Raw genomic sequence first — 14430 nt, forward strand, 5'->3', positions numbered from 1 at the left:
ATATTCCTCATCATTTTTAAAACGAAGAAAGATTTTAAACAATTATTAATGATCAATTCCCAGCTACCATTATCTTTTCTGTAATTGAGAAAGTCAGCAAGTGATCTAACAGAAGAGGGGTGTGGGTGGAAGAGAGGGTGTGTTTAAGAGTTCCTAGGCTCAGAACACAAAGGAGTGCTTTAGTTTTCTGGGATCAGATGCAACTAGACCTTCATAGTTAGTGGCAGACTCACTTTACTACTACCTCCAATATGAGTGGGAATTGTATCAGTTTCTGGTAACCCAGAGCAGTCAGGATTACGAAACATTTGTAACTCTTGACTATATTCAGGAGGTAGGAGTAAGTGATCAAAAAAAGTGTTCCCCCCCCCCAAAAAAAAAAAAAGAAAAGAAAAGAAAAAGAAAAGAAAGAGAGGTGCCTCTTCTCACCATGGTCTAAGATTGTTTCTTAATCAGAAAGATAGTAATTATGTTAAGAGAGACAAACAAAGATTTGAGGTGTGTCCCACATAAGATATATTCCTCCACCTTCTCATTCTGTAACCACTATTTTAGGTAACTGCAGGACTCATACACTCACACCCCAACCCATTTCACACAATGGACTGGATCCTGGATCAGAGTGTGTACAAAACTGCAATAACTACTCCCAACTGGCAATACCAACACTCAGGGTATCATTAAAAGCCACTTGGCTTCTCAGATAATTCGCATGACATTGGTTCAATCTACCTAGTACAATACACACTGACATCACGGCAAATGGATCGTACTATGCAGATCATACCAAAAGGGTTTTTAAAAAAATCACAAACCTGAACATACATCTACAAAAAAAAAATCTCAAAATGAGAAAAATCAAATAGTTGGACACTTGATTATAGCAAGCCTTTCTTTTGGCAAGTAACAGATTGAAAGAATTAATGTTCCCTCCAAGAAATAGTGATAGGAGAAAGTTCATTGGCGGGAGGGAGAAGAGAAGCATTCTTAAGTTTTAGTGGATTATGTTACTAATATTTAACTTCCATTAAAGAATATTTTATATAGCACTTTATAAAACACATTGACCCTACTCCAATGTTTACTTTAGTCCCCGATGGCTTACTAAACCCTTTAGAGATGCATTTTGGTAAATTATGTAATAATTTCAGTAGGTCTCAAAAAAGGTTATCAGAATTGTTTTCTTTATTGCTTTAACTTTATATAATGTTTCATATTATGTTTTTCCATGCTCCTATACATGCTGCTAGGGAAAGTGAAAATTAGAATAAGGTCTAAAGAAAATGTTCGTTAACACCTGTTATAGTTTTATCACAGCACTTGATGCTTAAGATTATTTAAGTAAAAGTGATGTAATTATTCCTTAAACCCTTGACCCCAACAGCCCATTTTAGTGGTTTGCCAGTACAACTCTAATAAAAGATATGCAGTGCTCACATCACTCCTTTGATCCAAATTGCTCCTTTCATTAACCATTTCCTCTTCCACCAGCCCATATCTTGTATTTCATATACATATTATTCAGCTAACCATACCACTGACTTATTGCTGCACCCAGACCTCTCTACCCATAAATCTAACCCTCCCTACCTTCTAGTTTGCACCTCCCACCAACAGTGGCAGACTATCTGATTTTTCCATCCTTTCTAGTGTTTGGTTTCTTATTTTTATATATTACAGTATTCTTGTAAAGTTCAACTTCCCACCCCAGAACACACACACAGTCTGCTACTGAGATACCAAATCAAAATTGCAGCCTTCTCTCTGTTTTATCAGAGTTTGTCTTGAAATCTCCTCTTCATAAAAAACATAAGCTTTAATATTCATGACAGGCATGCAACGGCATTGTACAGGATCCCTTGCAGAGCTCGTGCATAGTGTTGAGAGCCAGGGAGAAGGAAACCCTCTACTGAGTATTGCATGGCTGACAACTCCTTAGCCAAGCTGTATAAATCTACTCCTCTATTTCCCCAGCCTGCCCTGGCTGCCACAGACTCGTCTACCTTTGCTTCTCTATGTATCTTCTAAAAAGCAACCAAGAGTCCTGTGGCACCTTATAGACTAACAGATGTATTGAAGCATAAGCTTTCGTGAGTGAATACCCACTTCGTCAGACACCTGTACTAGAAATTTCCAGAAGCAAGTATAAATCTGGAAATTTCCATTACATGCATCTGATGATGTGGGTATTCACCCACGAAAGCTTATGCTCCAATACATCTGTTAGTCTATAAGGTGTCACAGAACTCTTTGTTGCTTTTTACAGATCCAGACTAACACAGCTACCCCTCTGATACTATGCATCTTCTGAAGTCCAGACTTGGGATAGACCTTAGTAGATCAGCAGAAACCACGGGCTTAATGTAGACTCTAAGGTATACAGCTTATCAAAGAGAAGGTTGAGAGGTGACTTGATCACTGTGTCAAGATCAGGGGTGGGAAAACTACGGCCCGCGGGCCGCATCCAGCCCATCAGACCTATTAATCCAGCCCTCAAGCTCCTGCCAGGAAGCGGGGTCGGGGGTTTTCTGCATGACTCCTGGAAGCAGTGGCACGTCCTCCCTCCAGCTCCTACGCTTAGGGGCAGCCAGTGGCTCTGCAAACTGCCCCCGCCCCAAGTGCCACCCCCCACAGCTCCCATTGGCCAGGAACTTCAGCCAGTGGGAGCTGCAGGGGTGGCGGCTGTGGACAGGGCAGCTCGCAGAACCGCCTGGCCGGCGCCATGCCTCCGCATAGGAGGATATGCCACTGCTTCCGGGAGCTGGGGGGGCAGCACCGGCGGACGGGGCAGCACGAAGAGCCACCTGGCCGCACTTCCACATAGGAGCCGGAAAGGGGACATGCCGCTGGTTCCAGGAGCTGCTTGAGGTAAGCGCTGCCTGGAGCCTGCACCCCTGAGCTCCCCCACCCCCAGTACCTAAACCCCCTTCCCCAGCCCTGATCCCCCTCCTACCCTCCAAACCCCTTGGTCGAATCCCGGAACACCCTCCAGCATTCCAAACTCCTCATCCCCAGCCCCACCCCAGAGCCTGCACCCACAGCTGAAGCCCTCAGCCCCCCCGCTGCATCCCAGCCCCAGCCCTAATCCCCCTCCCACCCTCCAAACCCTTCGGTCCCTGCCCGGTGCACCCTCCTGAATCCTAAACCCCTTATCCCCAGCCCTACCCCAGAGCCTGCATCCCCAGCCAGATCCCTCACAATCCCTGCACCCCAACTCCCTGCTTCAGCCCAGAGACCCCTCCTGCCCTCTGAACCCTTCAGTCCCAGCCCGGAGCACCCTCCTGCACCCCAAATCCCTCATCCTCAGCCTCACCCCAGAGCCCAAACCCCCAGCCGGAGCCCTCCCACACATACCCCACACCCCAGCCCAGAGCCTCGTCTCACACCCTGAACTCCTCATTTCTGGCCCCACTCCAGAGCCTGCACCCCCAGCGGGAGCCTGCACTCCCTCTCGTACTCCAACCCCCAATTTCACGAGCATTCATGGGCCATCATACAATTTTTATATCCAGATGTGGCCCTTGGGCCAAAAATTTGCCCACCGCTGGTCTAGGTACTTCTTCTTAACCTATCCACAATGTGCCTCAGGTGGCACATGACCAGAATTCATTTCTGAATTTGGTCTGCTGGTTGGATCAGTACCTTCTCTGGCTCGGGCCAGGTACTGATGGAGACTGTGACATGAACACTGATCCATGCCCCCTGTCTAGGTACTTAAACTTGAAAAAGCTATCTAACTAGGGGGAGAGAGGCGCTTTTCAGTCTTGCTGAAAAAAGGCATAACAAGATCCAATGGCTGGAAGGTGAAGTTAGATAAATTCAACCTTGAAATAAGATGCAATTTCCAACCAGAGCGGGTAATTAAACATTAGAACAGTTTAACAGGGACGGTGCTGGACTTATCAACACTCACCAACTCACCAAAGATTGGATTAGATATCTTTCTAAAAGATACACTTTAATCTAGCTTCTGAGAGAAATTCTACAGCCTGTATGCATGAGGAGGGGGATCAGGCTGGATGGTCATGGTGGTCTCTTCTGGCCTTGAAATCTGTAAATCCTCTTGCTCATCCCCTTCCTTTGCGAGTCATGGGAAAAACAGGACTGCATGTTCTATCCTCAATATGCTCATAATACTTGCAGCTCTGTATTAAGACAATGACTATAATCAAATCTCATGCTTCAGAGCTTCAGTCAGTTGCCTGCAGAAGTCAGGAAGGATTTTTTTCCACCCAGTGCCCCATTGGCACAACATATTCATAGGGTGGGAGTGGGAGGGATGTTTCATCTTCCTCTGAAGCATCAGAAATTGTCTGCAGCTGAAGATGGGATACCAGATGGAATGGACCAGTAGGTACAAAGAATCCTCTTTCTTAAATGCTTGGCTGGCGTACTTGCTCACATACTTAAATCACCAGATTTGGGGTTGAAAAGAAATTTTCTCCCAGGTCAGATTGGCAGAGACTTGGGGAAGCAGGAGGTTTGCTCTCCTTCCACAGCATGGAGGGGAGGGAGATAGGTGAGATATACCCAGAAAAACTTAAACAACACACTGCCGTAGTAGGGGCCTTAGGTATTAATGGTAGCTTAGCCTCCCCTTTCTCCACTCATGGTGCACAACAGTTTAGTATCCCAAGGCCTGAAATGCTTTAGTCTAATTAAAGTCATTGGGCTTAATGTAGAGATCAGGGTGAAATGTAATAGCCCATGATATACTGGTCAGACTAGATGGTCCCTTCCAACCTCAAGCTCTATGAAAGGCACATGGCAGCCTCTGTTTATTTTAAGAGTCAGCAAGGAGGCTAATGTGGATCTGGAAGCAGGAATGAATGTATAAAACCTGGGGTCATAGGGGAATAGAAGACTGATGACTTGAAGTTTATTGAGAAGACAGAAGGGCCATAATATCCCCTCAACCTAATGGGAAGTCAGAAGCTTCTGAGCTTCGCAGATATCTACACTATGATGGAAGTAAAACCCCAGGGAACGTAAGCGCTCCAATGGAGCTCCATTAAGAGACTGGCCTTCCCTGAGTACATTTAAATCCTTACAAATGCAGGGAATTTTTTTCAGAAGGAACACAAAGAGATTCAGAATTTGTTGTTTTTTTTTACTTAAGAAATATAAGCTCGTGGTAGTTCACTTTTCATTTTTAGAGGCGTTATTGTACATAGACATTTTCCTTCAGGAACACTTAAGCTTATTTCTTTAATTGCAGATTTGAACAAATTTATGCAGCAGTAATGCCTGGCTCCATCAACTCTCTAGACCGCTCTGGGTGACAGGCTGCCACCAGAACAAATTACACAAGAACAAAAACAAAAAGATTTTTAAATGCAATGCGCTATTGGCCTTGTGCAATTTAGGTCACATAGTCAGCATGTGCTAAAGGTGGAATATGCCAAACTGGTGAAGGAGTTTCTTTTTTAGAAGAAAAAAAAAAAAAAGAGCAGCTCTGCTAAAGCAATTGTGAATAAAGGCAGCAGGGTAGTTTTCTTTCTAAAGAGCACATCAAATTACTTAATGAATACTATTTCCTTAAGGTTATTTTGATATTACATGGACAATCTTCTTTAAAAAATGCCAGAAAAATAACCATTGTTCATAACGTTTGCTATTTTCTGTACAAGTGTTCAAAAGCAATGGTGCACAGTTCAGCCAATTATGCTGTTTTAAGCTCCAATAGAAACATTCTAAGTCTTGTAGTACTGTGCAGCTGCATTTGTTGAACATGACCTGAGCCAGTGAGCAAACATGACTAAAATACTAGCTATGGGAATATCAAAAGCAGGGAAATCTGAACTCCCATGTGGAAACCCTGCAGCCAATGAGAAGTAAATTTGTAAACTGAACGAGTTACAAGTATTTCACCTTTTAAAATTATTTACTATTATTTCCACTTAATCGAATAATTGTGAGAAGTCATCCACCTTTAGAGTAAGGAGAATTTGATTTTAATACTATTCATTATAAAAACTTACAAGACTTGCCAACATCTCCAAAAAAAAAGAAAAGAAAAGAAAAAAAGGTTCAACAACTTTTTCTCCCCTCTATTTTTTTTTACAGCCAGTTTAGTATTTGGATGAGCCAGATGAACACCTCTACGGTAGAAGTTCCCTGTTTATATACAGAACTGGTACTACAAAGGCAATGGCAGTGCAAGCTTCCTCACCACCACCTATTTGTGTCACCTTGGCCCAAAACATCACTTCTCTGTGGTAAATTTAAATACTTTCAAAAGAAAGCCAGTGACAAACAAATAAAATGCCAAGAGATCATATTTCTAAAACTCAATTCCAACTTTGAAACATTATGAAGAAACTTACCATGTTGTTTCTGCTTTGGATTGTACATTTTCCACCAGCGAAATATAATAAATCCATCTTGGATTCTAAATTGGATAAATTACATAAATAGGAATTTAAGAACACGGATTATAGATCTTTTATGTACAGCAGCTTGAAAAACTGCCTTAAAACATTGTAGAAAGATTCCCTTCTTAAAACTATATGAACAGCATTACAATAATAGATCCAAATCACTAATGCCCAATCTTTATGTTATGCAGATGCACTAGTGTAACAAAAAAAAGCCTGACTTTCAGAAACCCTCATTTGTTTCCCTCTTAATGCTTTGGACCTTTGGCTAAAAAAATTACCAGACAACCTCTGCTCTACATTTCATGTAATTATTAAAATTTATGAAAAAAATGAAGTGTAAGCTGCTTGGCTAAAATATCAAGTATCAGAGGGGTAGCCATGTTAGTCTGGATCTGTAAAAGCAGCAAAGAATCCTGTGGCACCTTATAGACTAACAGACGTTTTGGAGCATGAGCTTTCGTGGGTGAATACCCACTTCCTCAGATGCATGTGAGGAAGTGGGTATTCACCCACGAAAGCTCATGCTCCAAAACATCTGTTAGTTTATAAGGTGCCACAGGATTCTTTGCTGCTTTGGCTAAAATAGATCTTTCAAATATTTTAATTGAACTTGGAATTTAAGAGTATTACTTTTTACAGTTTTATAAAAAACTTAAGTAAGAGGGCAATTAAGTGAAAGACATTAGTGAATAGAATTTTTCCTTATATTCTGAAAAGCATTCTCTTAATACAGTCAGTAATTTTTACTAGATTTATATCTGATACTGGAACTTTTCAATTTACGATGCAACAACAGCAGAGAAAGGGTCAATGAGGTTATATAATTGTAAGAAGGAAGCAATTTGGCCCCATATCTACTAACAAGGATCAGTTTCGTGTTAAAGATCTGCTATTTCTTAATGTAGTCTTACCAACAAGGAAGAAAAATATATTTTAAAGAACCATAAGAGTAAATTTACAAACAAGTACCTGATAGACATGTCTTCTGTAATGTAATAGATTTCACGAACCATGACTTTTCCGGATAGGACAGAGAATGAAAAGGAACCTATTTTAAAAAAGAGAGATTTCATGTAAGGCTTTTGTCTGTGGGTTTAATTTCTCTTTCTGAATGGGGACAACTGATTCTTGAAACAGTTTTACTTGCGATTCGAGGTGCCTGGGTTTTTGCCCTTCTAGATGACTTTCAGAGAGAGTACAGAACTCAGAACTTTCTGAAATATCAAGCATCTTTATGGTGTCTCAAGTTGGGTAACTAAAAAAATCACCTTTTAAAATGTATGCCTATATAACTAAGTTTGAGGAAAGTGATGGGATGACTATTTTGAACATGTAAAATATGTATCAATATCACTGGTTACTACAGATTGTATATCGTTAAGTTAACTTTGTCTCATCTTCCAATTATTTAAGATTCACCATAAAATACACACAATTTTCTGGTGGTAGTAAACCTAGCAGCCTTCAGGCCTAGGCCTTCAAATCTAGCAGTTTTATCCGGAGATGTGACTATCTGGGGACAGAGGAGTTAACAAGTAAGCAGACACATCAACATGGCTCAATTTCCTTTGCAACAAGGCAGGGTGGTGATGGGCCTTATATTCTCCCCAATCCTTTTTAATCTTACTTAGAAACAAGAAGCTATGCAAAGTAAAAAAAACCTTTTTTTGTTTTAAATGACATCAACAAACCAATAAGACCTAGTCCAGAAATGGGTCTAGTGGGATCCAATATCCATGATGTTATTGATTGTGAAAGTTAATGAAGAATACCATGTATTTTGGGTAGCTATCTCCAGTTGCTTTTCCTTAATACAAATTTCACTGCATATAGTTTTTTTTTTAAATACAGCATATATATCAAATATTTCATCCAAAAAGTGTTGAAGTCATTACAGTTCATAAGTAGTGTTGGATTTGAACAGGGGTTGGAAATTTTGGATCTCAGATTCCTTAAAGCATCAGTAGATTAATACAATTTTTCTATCTTCTATTTTCATTGTATACCCAATCAGTAACTGTAGAACAAGTCCAAGATTAAAAAGACAAGTTATTCTGAGTAGCACAGAGAGGGAGGCCTGGGAAATCGGAGAGGAGAGAGAAAATTAAAAGGACAATCAGTCAGGTTGTGGGATACAACCGTTCATGACTCGGCGTCATATATATTTTTGTAATGTGGGAGAGCACCCAAGTGATTTGTACTGACCTGGTTTATTCCATAAAAAAAATTTTAAATTTAAAAAATAAAGGAGAGTTAATGGGTTTTGACAAAGCTCCTTACCAGTATGAATTCTAAATATTACTATCCCAATAAGAATTAATTGGATGAGTTAATCTGCCAGTTTATTAGTAATACTTTGTGTATGGTGGTGCACTGTAAGAGCTTGAGATTCCAGTCCACTCCGTTGCTCTGGATTTGCAGTAGCTAGCAGTACTGCAGAGACAGTGCACCCAGCCCAAAGGGTGGGAGAAGGAAAAAAAAATCCTCATGTCAGTCAGCAACAATTTATCTTGTTGATTCAGAAGGAGCACTGATGGGCTCCAGAGTAAGCCCAAGCCAGTTTTCTTCAGTTGGAAGAATGGGCATTATGATGTATGGCTTTGGAAAGAGAAGGGAAAGATAACAGTGAAAGTTAACGTGATTTCTTTAACAAACAAAAATATGGTACCTTTGGGTTTTATAATTTTTGCAATCAACCTGAACTGACCATAAAACCATAACGAATTTCAAAACAGGAATTTACTGGGATTAGTTTTTTAATCTACATTAAGAATCATACTGGAGTTTTTTGTCAAATACTTTTTTGTTGAAAAAATACTTGTTCGTTGAAATCAACTATTCCGGTTATTTTGAGAATTACTTTAGTAAACAGATTTCAGAGTAGCAGCCGTGTTAGTCTGTAGCCACAAAAAGAACAGGAGTATGTGTGGCACCTTAGAGACTAACAAATTTATTTCAGCATAAGCTTTCGTGGGCTATAGCCCACTTCATCGGATGCATGTAGTGGAAAATACAGTAGGAAGATATATATATATACACACACACACAGAGAACATGAAACAATGGATGTTGTTATACACACTATAAGGAGAGTGATCAGTTAAGGTGAGCTATTATCAGCAGGAGAAAAAAAAACTGTTTGCAGTGGTAATGAAAATGGCCCATTTCCAGCAATTGACAAAGAGATGTAAGGAACTGGGGGGCGGGGGAGGGAGAGAAGCATAGGGAAATAGTTTTACTTTGTGTAATGGCCCTCTGACTCTATATTCAAGCCTAGTTTGATGGTGTCCAATTTGCAAATTAATTCCAATTCAGCAATCTCTAGTTGCAGTCTGTTTTTGAAGTTTTTTTTGTTGTAATATTGCAACTTTTAGGTCTGTAATTGAGTGGCCAGGGAGATTGAAGTGTTCTCCAACAGGTTTTTGGATGTTATACCTCTTGACGTCTGATTTGTGTCCATTTATTCTTTTACGTAGAGACTGTCCGGTTTGGCCAATGTACATGGCAGAGGGGCATTGCTGGCACATGATGACATATATCACATTGGTAGATGTGCAGGTGAACAAGTAAACAGAAACACTTAAGATGTACCATGTAGTTTTTAATAAGTCCCATTAGGATAAATGACAAAATATTATCAAAGATAATTATTAGATTCACATGTAGCCATATTACAGTAATCACAACTTACCAATATGGATGTAGCCATGTTTATATAATCTGTTCAGAACCAATGTTAAAATAAGTCCAACATTTCGGGAATTATAATAAGTTAGGTAGATAATCCATCCACAAGACAAGATTGTAGCTGTTGAAAAGATTAACATATTTGGTTTAGGTCGTATTAAAGTTACACTTGTGTGACCTGATAAAAGCATTGTATACCAAAATACCAAGCCCAGTAACAATGCCCTTCTCTTCTCTATTTTCCCCTTCCAATTAAAAAAACCCATGAAAAAATATGTTTGTAATTAACATGGGCTTTTAACACTGGGGGAGGGAAGGTATAGATTCTCCATTGCCCTTCTCTCTTCACTCCCACTATCACACAAAAAGCATTTCCCACAACCCAAACAAAACATTATAGATTTGATGGTCCTCTGACTACGTGCAGCTATATCCACAACTAAATGGGAACTAAACTGAGAAAACAAATCCTAGCCAAGCTATAATCGCCCCTGATTCAGCACATCATCTCTATGATTTCCAGCATTTACATCTTAGCCCAGCAATTTGTCACCGAGCAGTACTTCATGCTAATACAATACCTCTCATTTTTTATCAAGAGTATGAAACTGGAATTTGATGGAAAAAATCAATCCAATTAGAAATATGCCAATCAAAATAAATTTAGGTCTTCTAGTCCCAGAAGTAGTTTTTACATTAGTTGATTAAAATCAGGTAACCTATTTCTAACCAAAATGGTTCACAAAGTTTCCAGAAAGGTCTGTCTGACGGGAACAATCCCAGGCTGGCATGGGATGGATTAGTTTAAATTGGCATTGTACTCAGCTCTAATTGATTTATTTTATAGTTTTAGATTAACTGTTGTCTGACTTCAAAACAATATTTCAAGTTTAATTCACTCCCACCACACACACAAAACACAAGATCTGGGCACTTAAAATTAACAAGTTTGTTAAACACTGCTTTTTAAATAACATCTTTGAAAATTACTCACAACTCTTTAGGTGGAAAAAATCTTTAGATGAAATATATTTTTAGATACATTTGTTTATAAATACTAATTGCATTTACATTGGCTAGGACTCCTTTAGTTGCTGTGAAATTTTAGTATATTCAGGTTTACGAACAATGGCCCAGAACCTTACAAAGATTTATGCAAATAAATAGGAGAACTCACAGTGCATAAATACTTACTTAAACCTCTGCAAGATCTGAGCCAGTGTTAGAAATGCACATTCCTTAAAAGCGTTAGCATGAACTACAGCATATTATGTAGTTCTGCATTTAAAGTGCAGTTATGCATTATATAAACTGAATTTTACAACCTACTTCGCTGCATATCCAAGAAACTTATAAATACAAAGCACCAAAAAACCCATGTAAGAGAAGGATAGTCTTATCCCATTTCAAGATGGGGAAAATGAAGCATAGAAAGAGTATAAGGCTATATCTATGTTGTCTCACAGTTCAGTGTACAAGGGTGTGAATAGCAATGCTCACCAAAGTGCTCCATTGTAACTGCAACCAGTGTCCAGATGAGAGAAATTAAAGATTCCTAGTTCATAACAAACTAGGAACCTTTTAGTTTGTACCTGCAGCGTCCAAATGGGGGAGTTACAGCACAGCACTTTGGTGCGTAGTGCTATTCACACTCCTTAGTCCAAACTGTGGGGCAGTGTAGACAAGCCCTAAATGACTTACCCAATATCAGAGCTATAGTAACAAAAACTAGTACTAGTACAGAATCCAGTACCCCTAACTTCCTGCTCAAACCATTAATTTAAACAACAGATCCATTCTTGCCTTTCTTCACTACCTGTTTAAATAACTTATACAGGGAGAGGGAAAGAGAAGGAGAAAGCAGGCTGTGGCCTTTGGGTTCCATGTATCAATTATATAGAGAGAATCATTAAGCAGCAGCCAGAGAATAGGATTTCAGATCTGATGACAATTCTAACTGATCTTTATATTTTGAGTGATCTCAGTGTACCTCCTCACATAAAAAATATGGTTATGAATCTATACAGCACACTTAAAAGTGAGCAATAAAGAAAACAGGTCCATGAATGAACTTGAAGATCAGTGCTGCAGTGCCTAACTTTAGGAACCCTGCCACCCAATGGAATCCACAGCCCTGAGTTAAGCGTCGATAGAAGGCATGGGAGAGTTAGGCCCCTAAGAATGAGATCCACAAAAGCCAGCAAGCTGAGCAGAGAGCTCCCTAATGTAGCCAATAGGAGGGAGGCACTGATCTCCCAATGGGATTCAATCCATGAACCCTCTCCTGGACTTAGGCACCTAAGCCTTTTTTCCACTACTTTCTTCGATACTTTAGTCCAGTGGTTAGCACAGCCACCAAGAAGGTGGGAGACCTAGGCTCAAATCCCTCTCCCTTTCTTATTTGGAGTAAGATTTAAACCCATGTCCTAACTGCTAGGTTATAGGATATTCTGGGATGAGTCTCTCTCAAGGTCTCCTGTAGAAGCCATTCCATTTTGTATACATAATTAAATATTCATTGGCCAGAGAAAGAGGGAAAGTGACTCTATAGCCAATGTTTAGGGCACTCACCTGAGATGTGGGAGATCCCAAGTTCAAGGTTCCTGTTCCCATGAATCTAATTTATTTATACATAGCCCAGTGGTTAGGGCCCTTTCCTGAGAGGGGAAAAGGCATGGGTTGAAATCCCTGCTCCAAATCAGGCAGAAAAGGGATTTGAACCCTTGTCTCCTACATCATAGTTAAGTGCTCTCATCACTGGGCTGAAGATTCTAGAGGGGAGCACCAGAACCTACTGCTTCTCCATTTTTTTCTAGAAAGAGCTCAAACACTTATATCCAGAAGGATATTCACAGCTGTGAATCCCAAGTAGAGATAGGTGCCTCTCTGTGGTCCAGATTTAGGTACCTATCTCCCTTTGAAGGGTTAGGATTAGGCCACACCCCTCTCCTCCAATAAAGGTAGGCATTTTCAGAGGTCACCTACCAGACTGGGTTCTGCAGGTGAGATGGGTGGGGTAATGCCTAGTATGATGATCCAACTGGAAGTGCAGGGGGAAGGAAGGGGAGGCATGAAATAGGCACCGAGTATCAGGACTGAGGTGGCTGTGCGCACACTCATTAGCAGATATTTAGGTGGAAATGTAGGCACCATCAGATTTTAGGCACCTACAGGGTTAGGCAGTAGCTGAACAGGGGTTTTGAGGATGTGAATTTGGGGCTTTCTACACCTAGTCAGTGTTTTAAATAGGCAAATTTAAATCCTTTGTTGAAATTACTTTAATCTTTAAGTGTTTTCCCCTTCGCCTGCCAAGTTCAGTTCTTACCATCAAAAATATAGATCCCCCCCTTAACATTAAGGAATATAAAAATGAAAAAACACTGAAAATAACCTAAGAATCATTTGTACCAAGTTCGAGGGATGTTGGAACAATTTTTATAGTGGGGGTGCTGAGAGCATTGAACCAAACTGTTAACTCTGTATATAATGGACACCATTTCAAGGCAGGGGGTGCAGTAGCACCCCCAGCACCCCTACTTCCAGTACCTATGCCAAGTTCACAGAAACATTATAAAGTTGAATTCCGCAGTTAATGAATAAATGGGAGTCAATTGCAATTTGCATAAAAATCCTTTATAATGGAGATAAATTGCTAATTTACATAAATGAGAGACATAACCAGTGAACTGCCAATTGCACCCATCCTCAAATGCTGAAACTGTTAAAGTGTAGTTCCAAGCAACCTGCTATGTTAAGAATTTTTAAAATTGCATACTACAAAATAAATATTGGTTGCAAACCAGTTTGAGGCCTTAAATCTTTCACTTAAAGTGTAAGATATTAATACAAGTTTTGTGCAGTTAATTAGTGCATGTTTTGTAGTACATTAGTGACTATGCAGCTTTCTTAATGGCAATCATTGCACCTTTGCAATTTCTACCTTATTAGTTGCAATCAACAGGAAAGTTTTGCTGTCTGTCCCAAGGGGCCTTCTGGAAATGGGGAGGAAAGTTTAGCAGAAAGTATTCAGCTCTATAATTCACTCTTTATTACAATCCTCCAGAACCAACATTTGGCAATTTTAGGATTTGGTTGAAGACACTTTGAAAAAAAAAAAAATAAAAAAAAAAACCTGCAGCTCTTCCTTAGTATGAATTTTTATCTTCATCCACTGACCAAGACACTTAGGGGCATGAGTGGATTTGAGCTGTGTCAATTGCATGCAATACTTTTATGTTTTAGTTTATGTACCCAGATATCACAACAATGGGCAAAAATACATTTTAAAATTAAATACAAAGGTAAACAAAAAAAGCAAAAAAATTTTCTTTAGAGTTATTGCAAAGAACTGCTTGCTTTGTAT

At 39.7% G+C, this 14430-nt stretch overlaps 1 protein-coding gene across 1 annotated transcript in view; it reads right to left on the reverse strand.

Annotated features, from left to right (window-relative positions):
- Positions 1-14430, reverse strand: part of KIAA1109 (KIAA1109 ortholog) — a 236674-nt gene that overhangs the window by 196993 nt on the left and 25251 nt on the right. Inside the window, 3 exon segments of the mRNA XM_030564256.1 lie at positions 6327-6391; positions 7350-7428; positions 10072-10188. Of these exon segments, the coding sequence (XP_030420116.1) occupies positions 6327-6391; positions 7350-7428; positions 10072-10188 (261 nt within the window).

This window comes from Gopherus evgoodei, chromosome 5 (genome assembly GCF_007399415.2).
Source record: "Gopherus evgoodei ecotype Sinaloan lineage chromosome 5, rGopEvg1_v1.p, whole genome shotgun sequence".
NCBI classification, from domain to species: domain Eukaryota; kingdom Metazoa; phylum Chordata; order Testudines; family Testudinidae; genus Gopherus; species Gopherus evgoodei.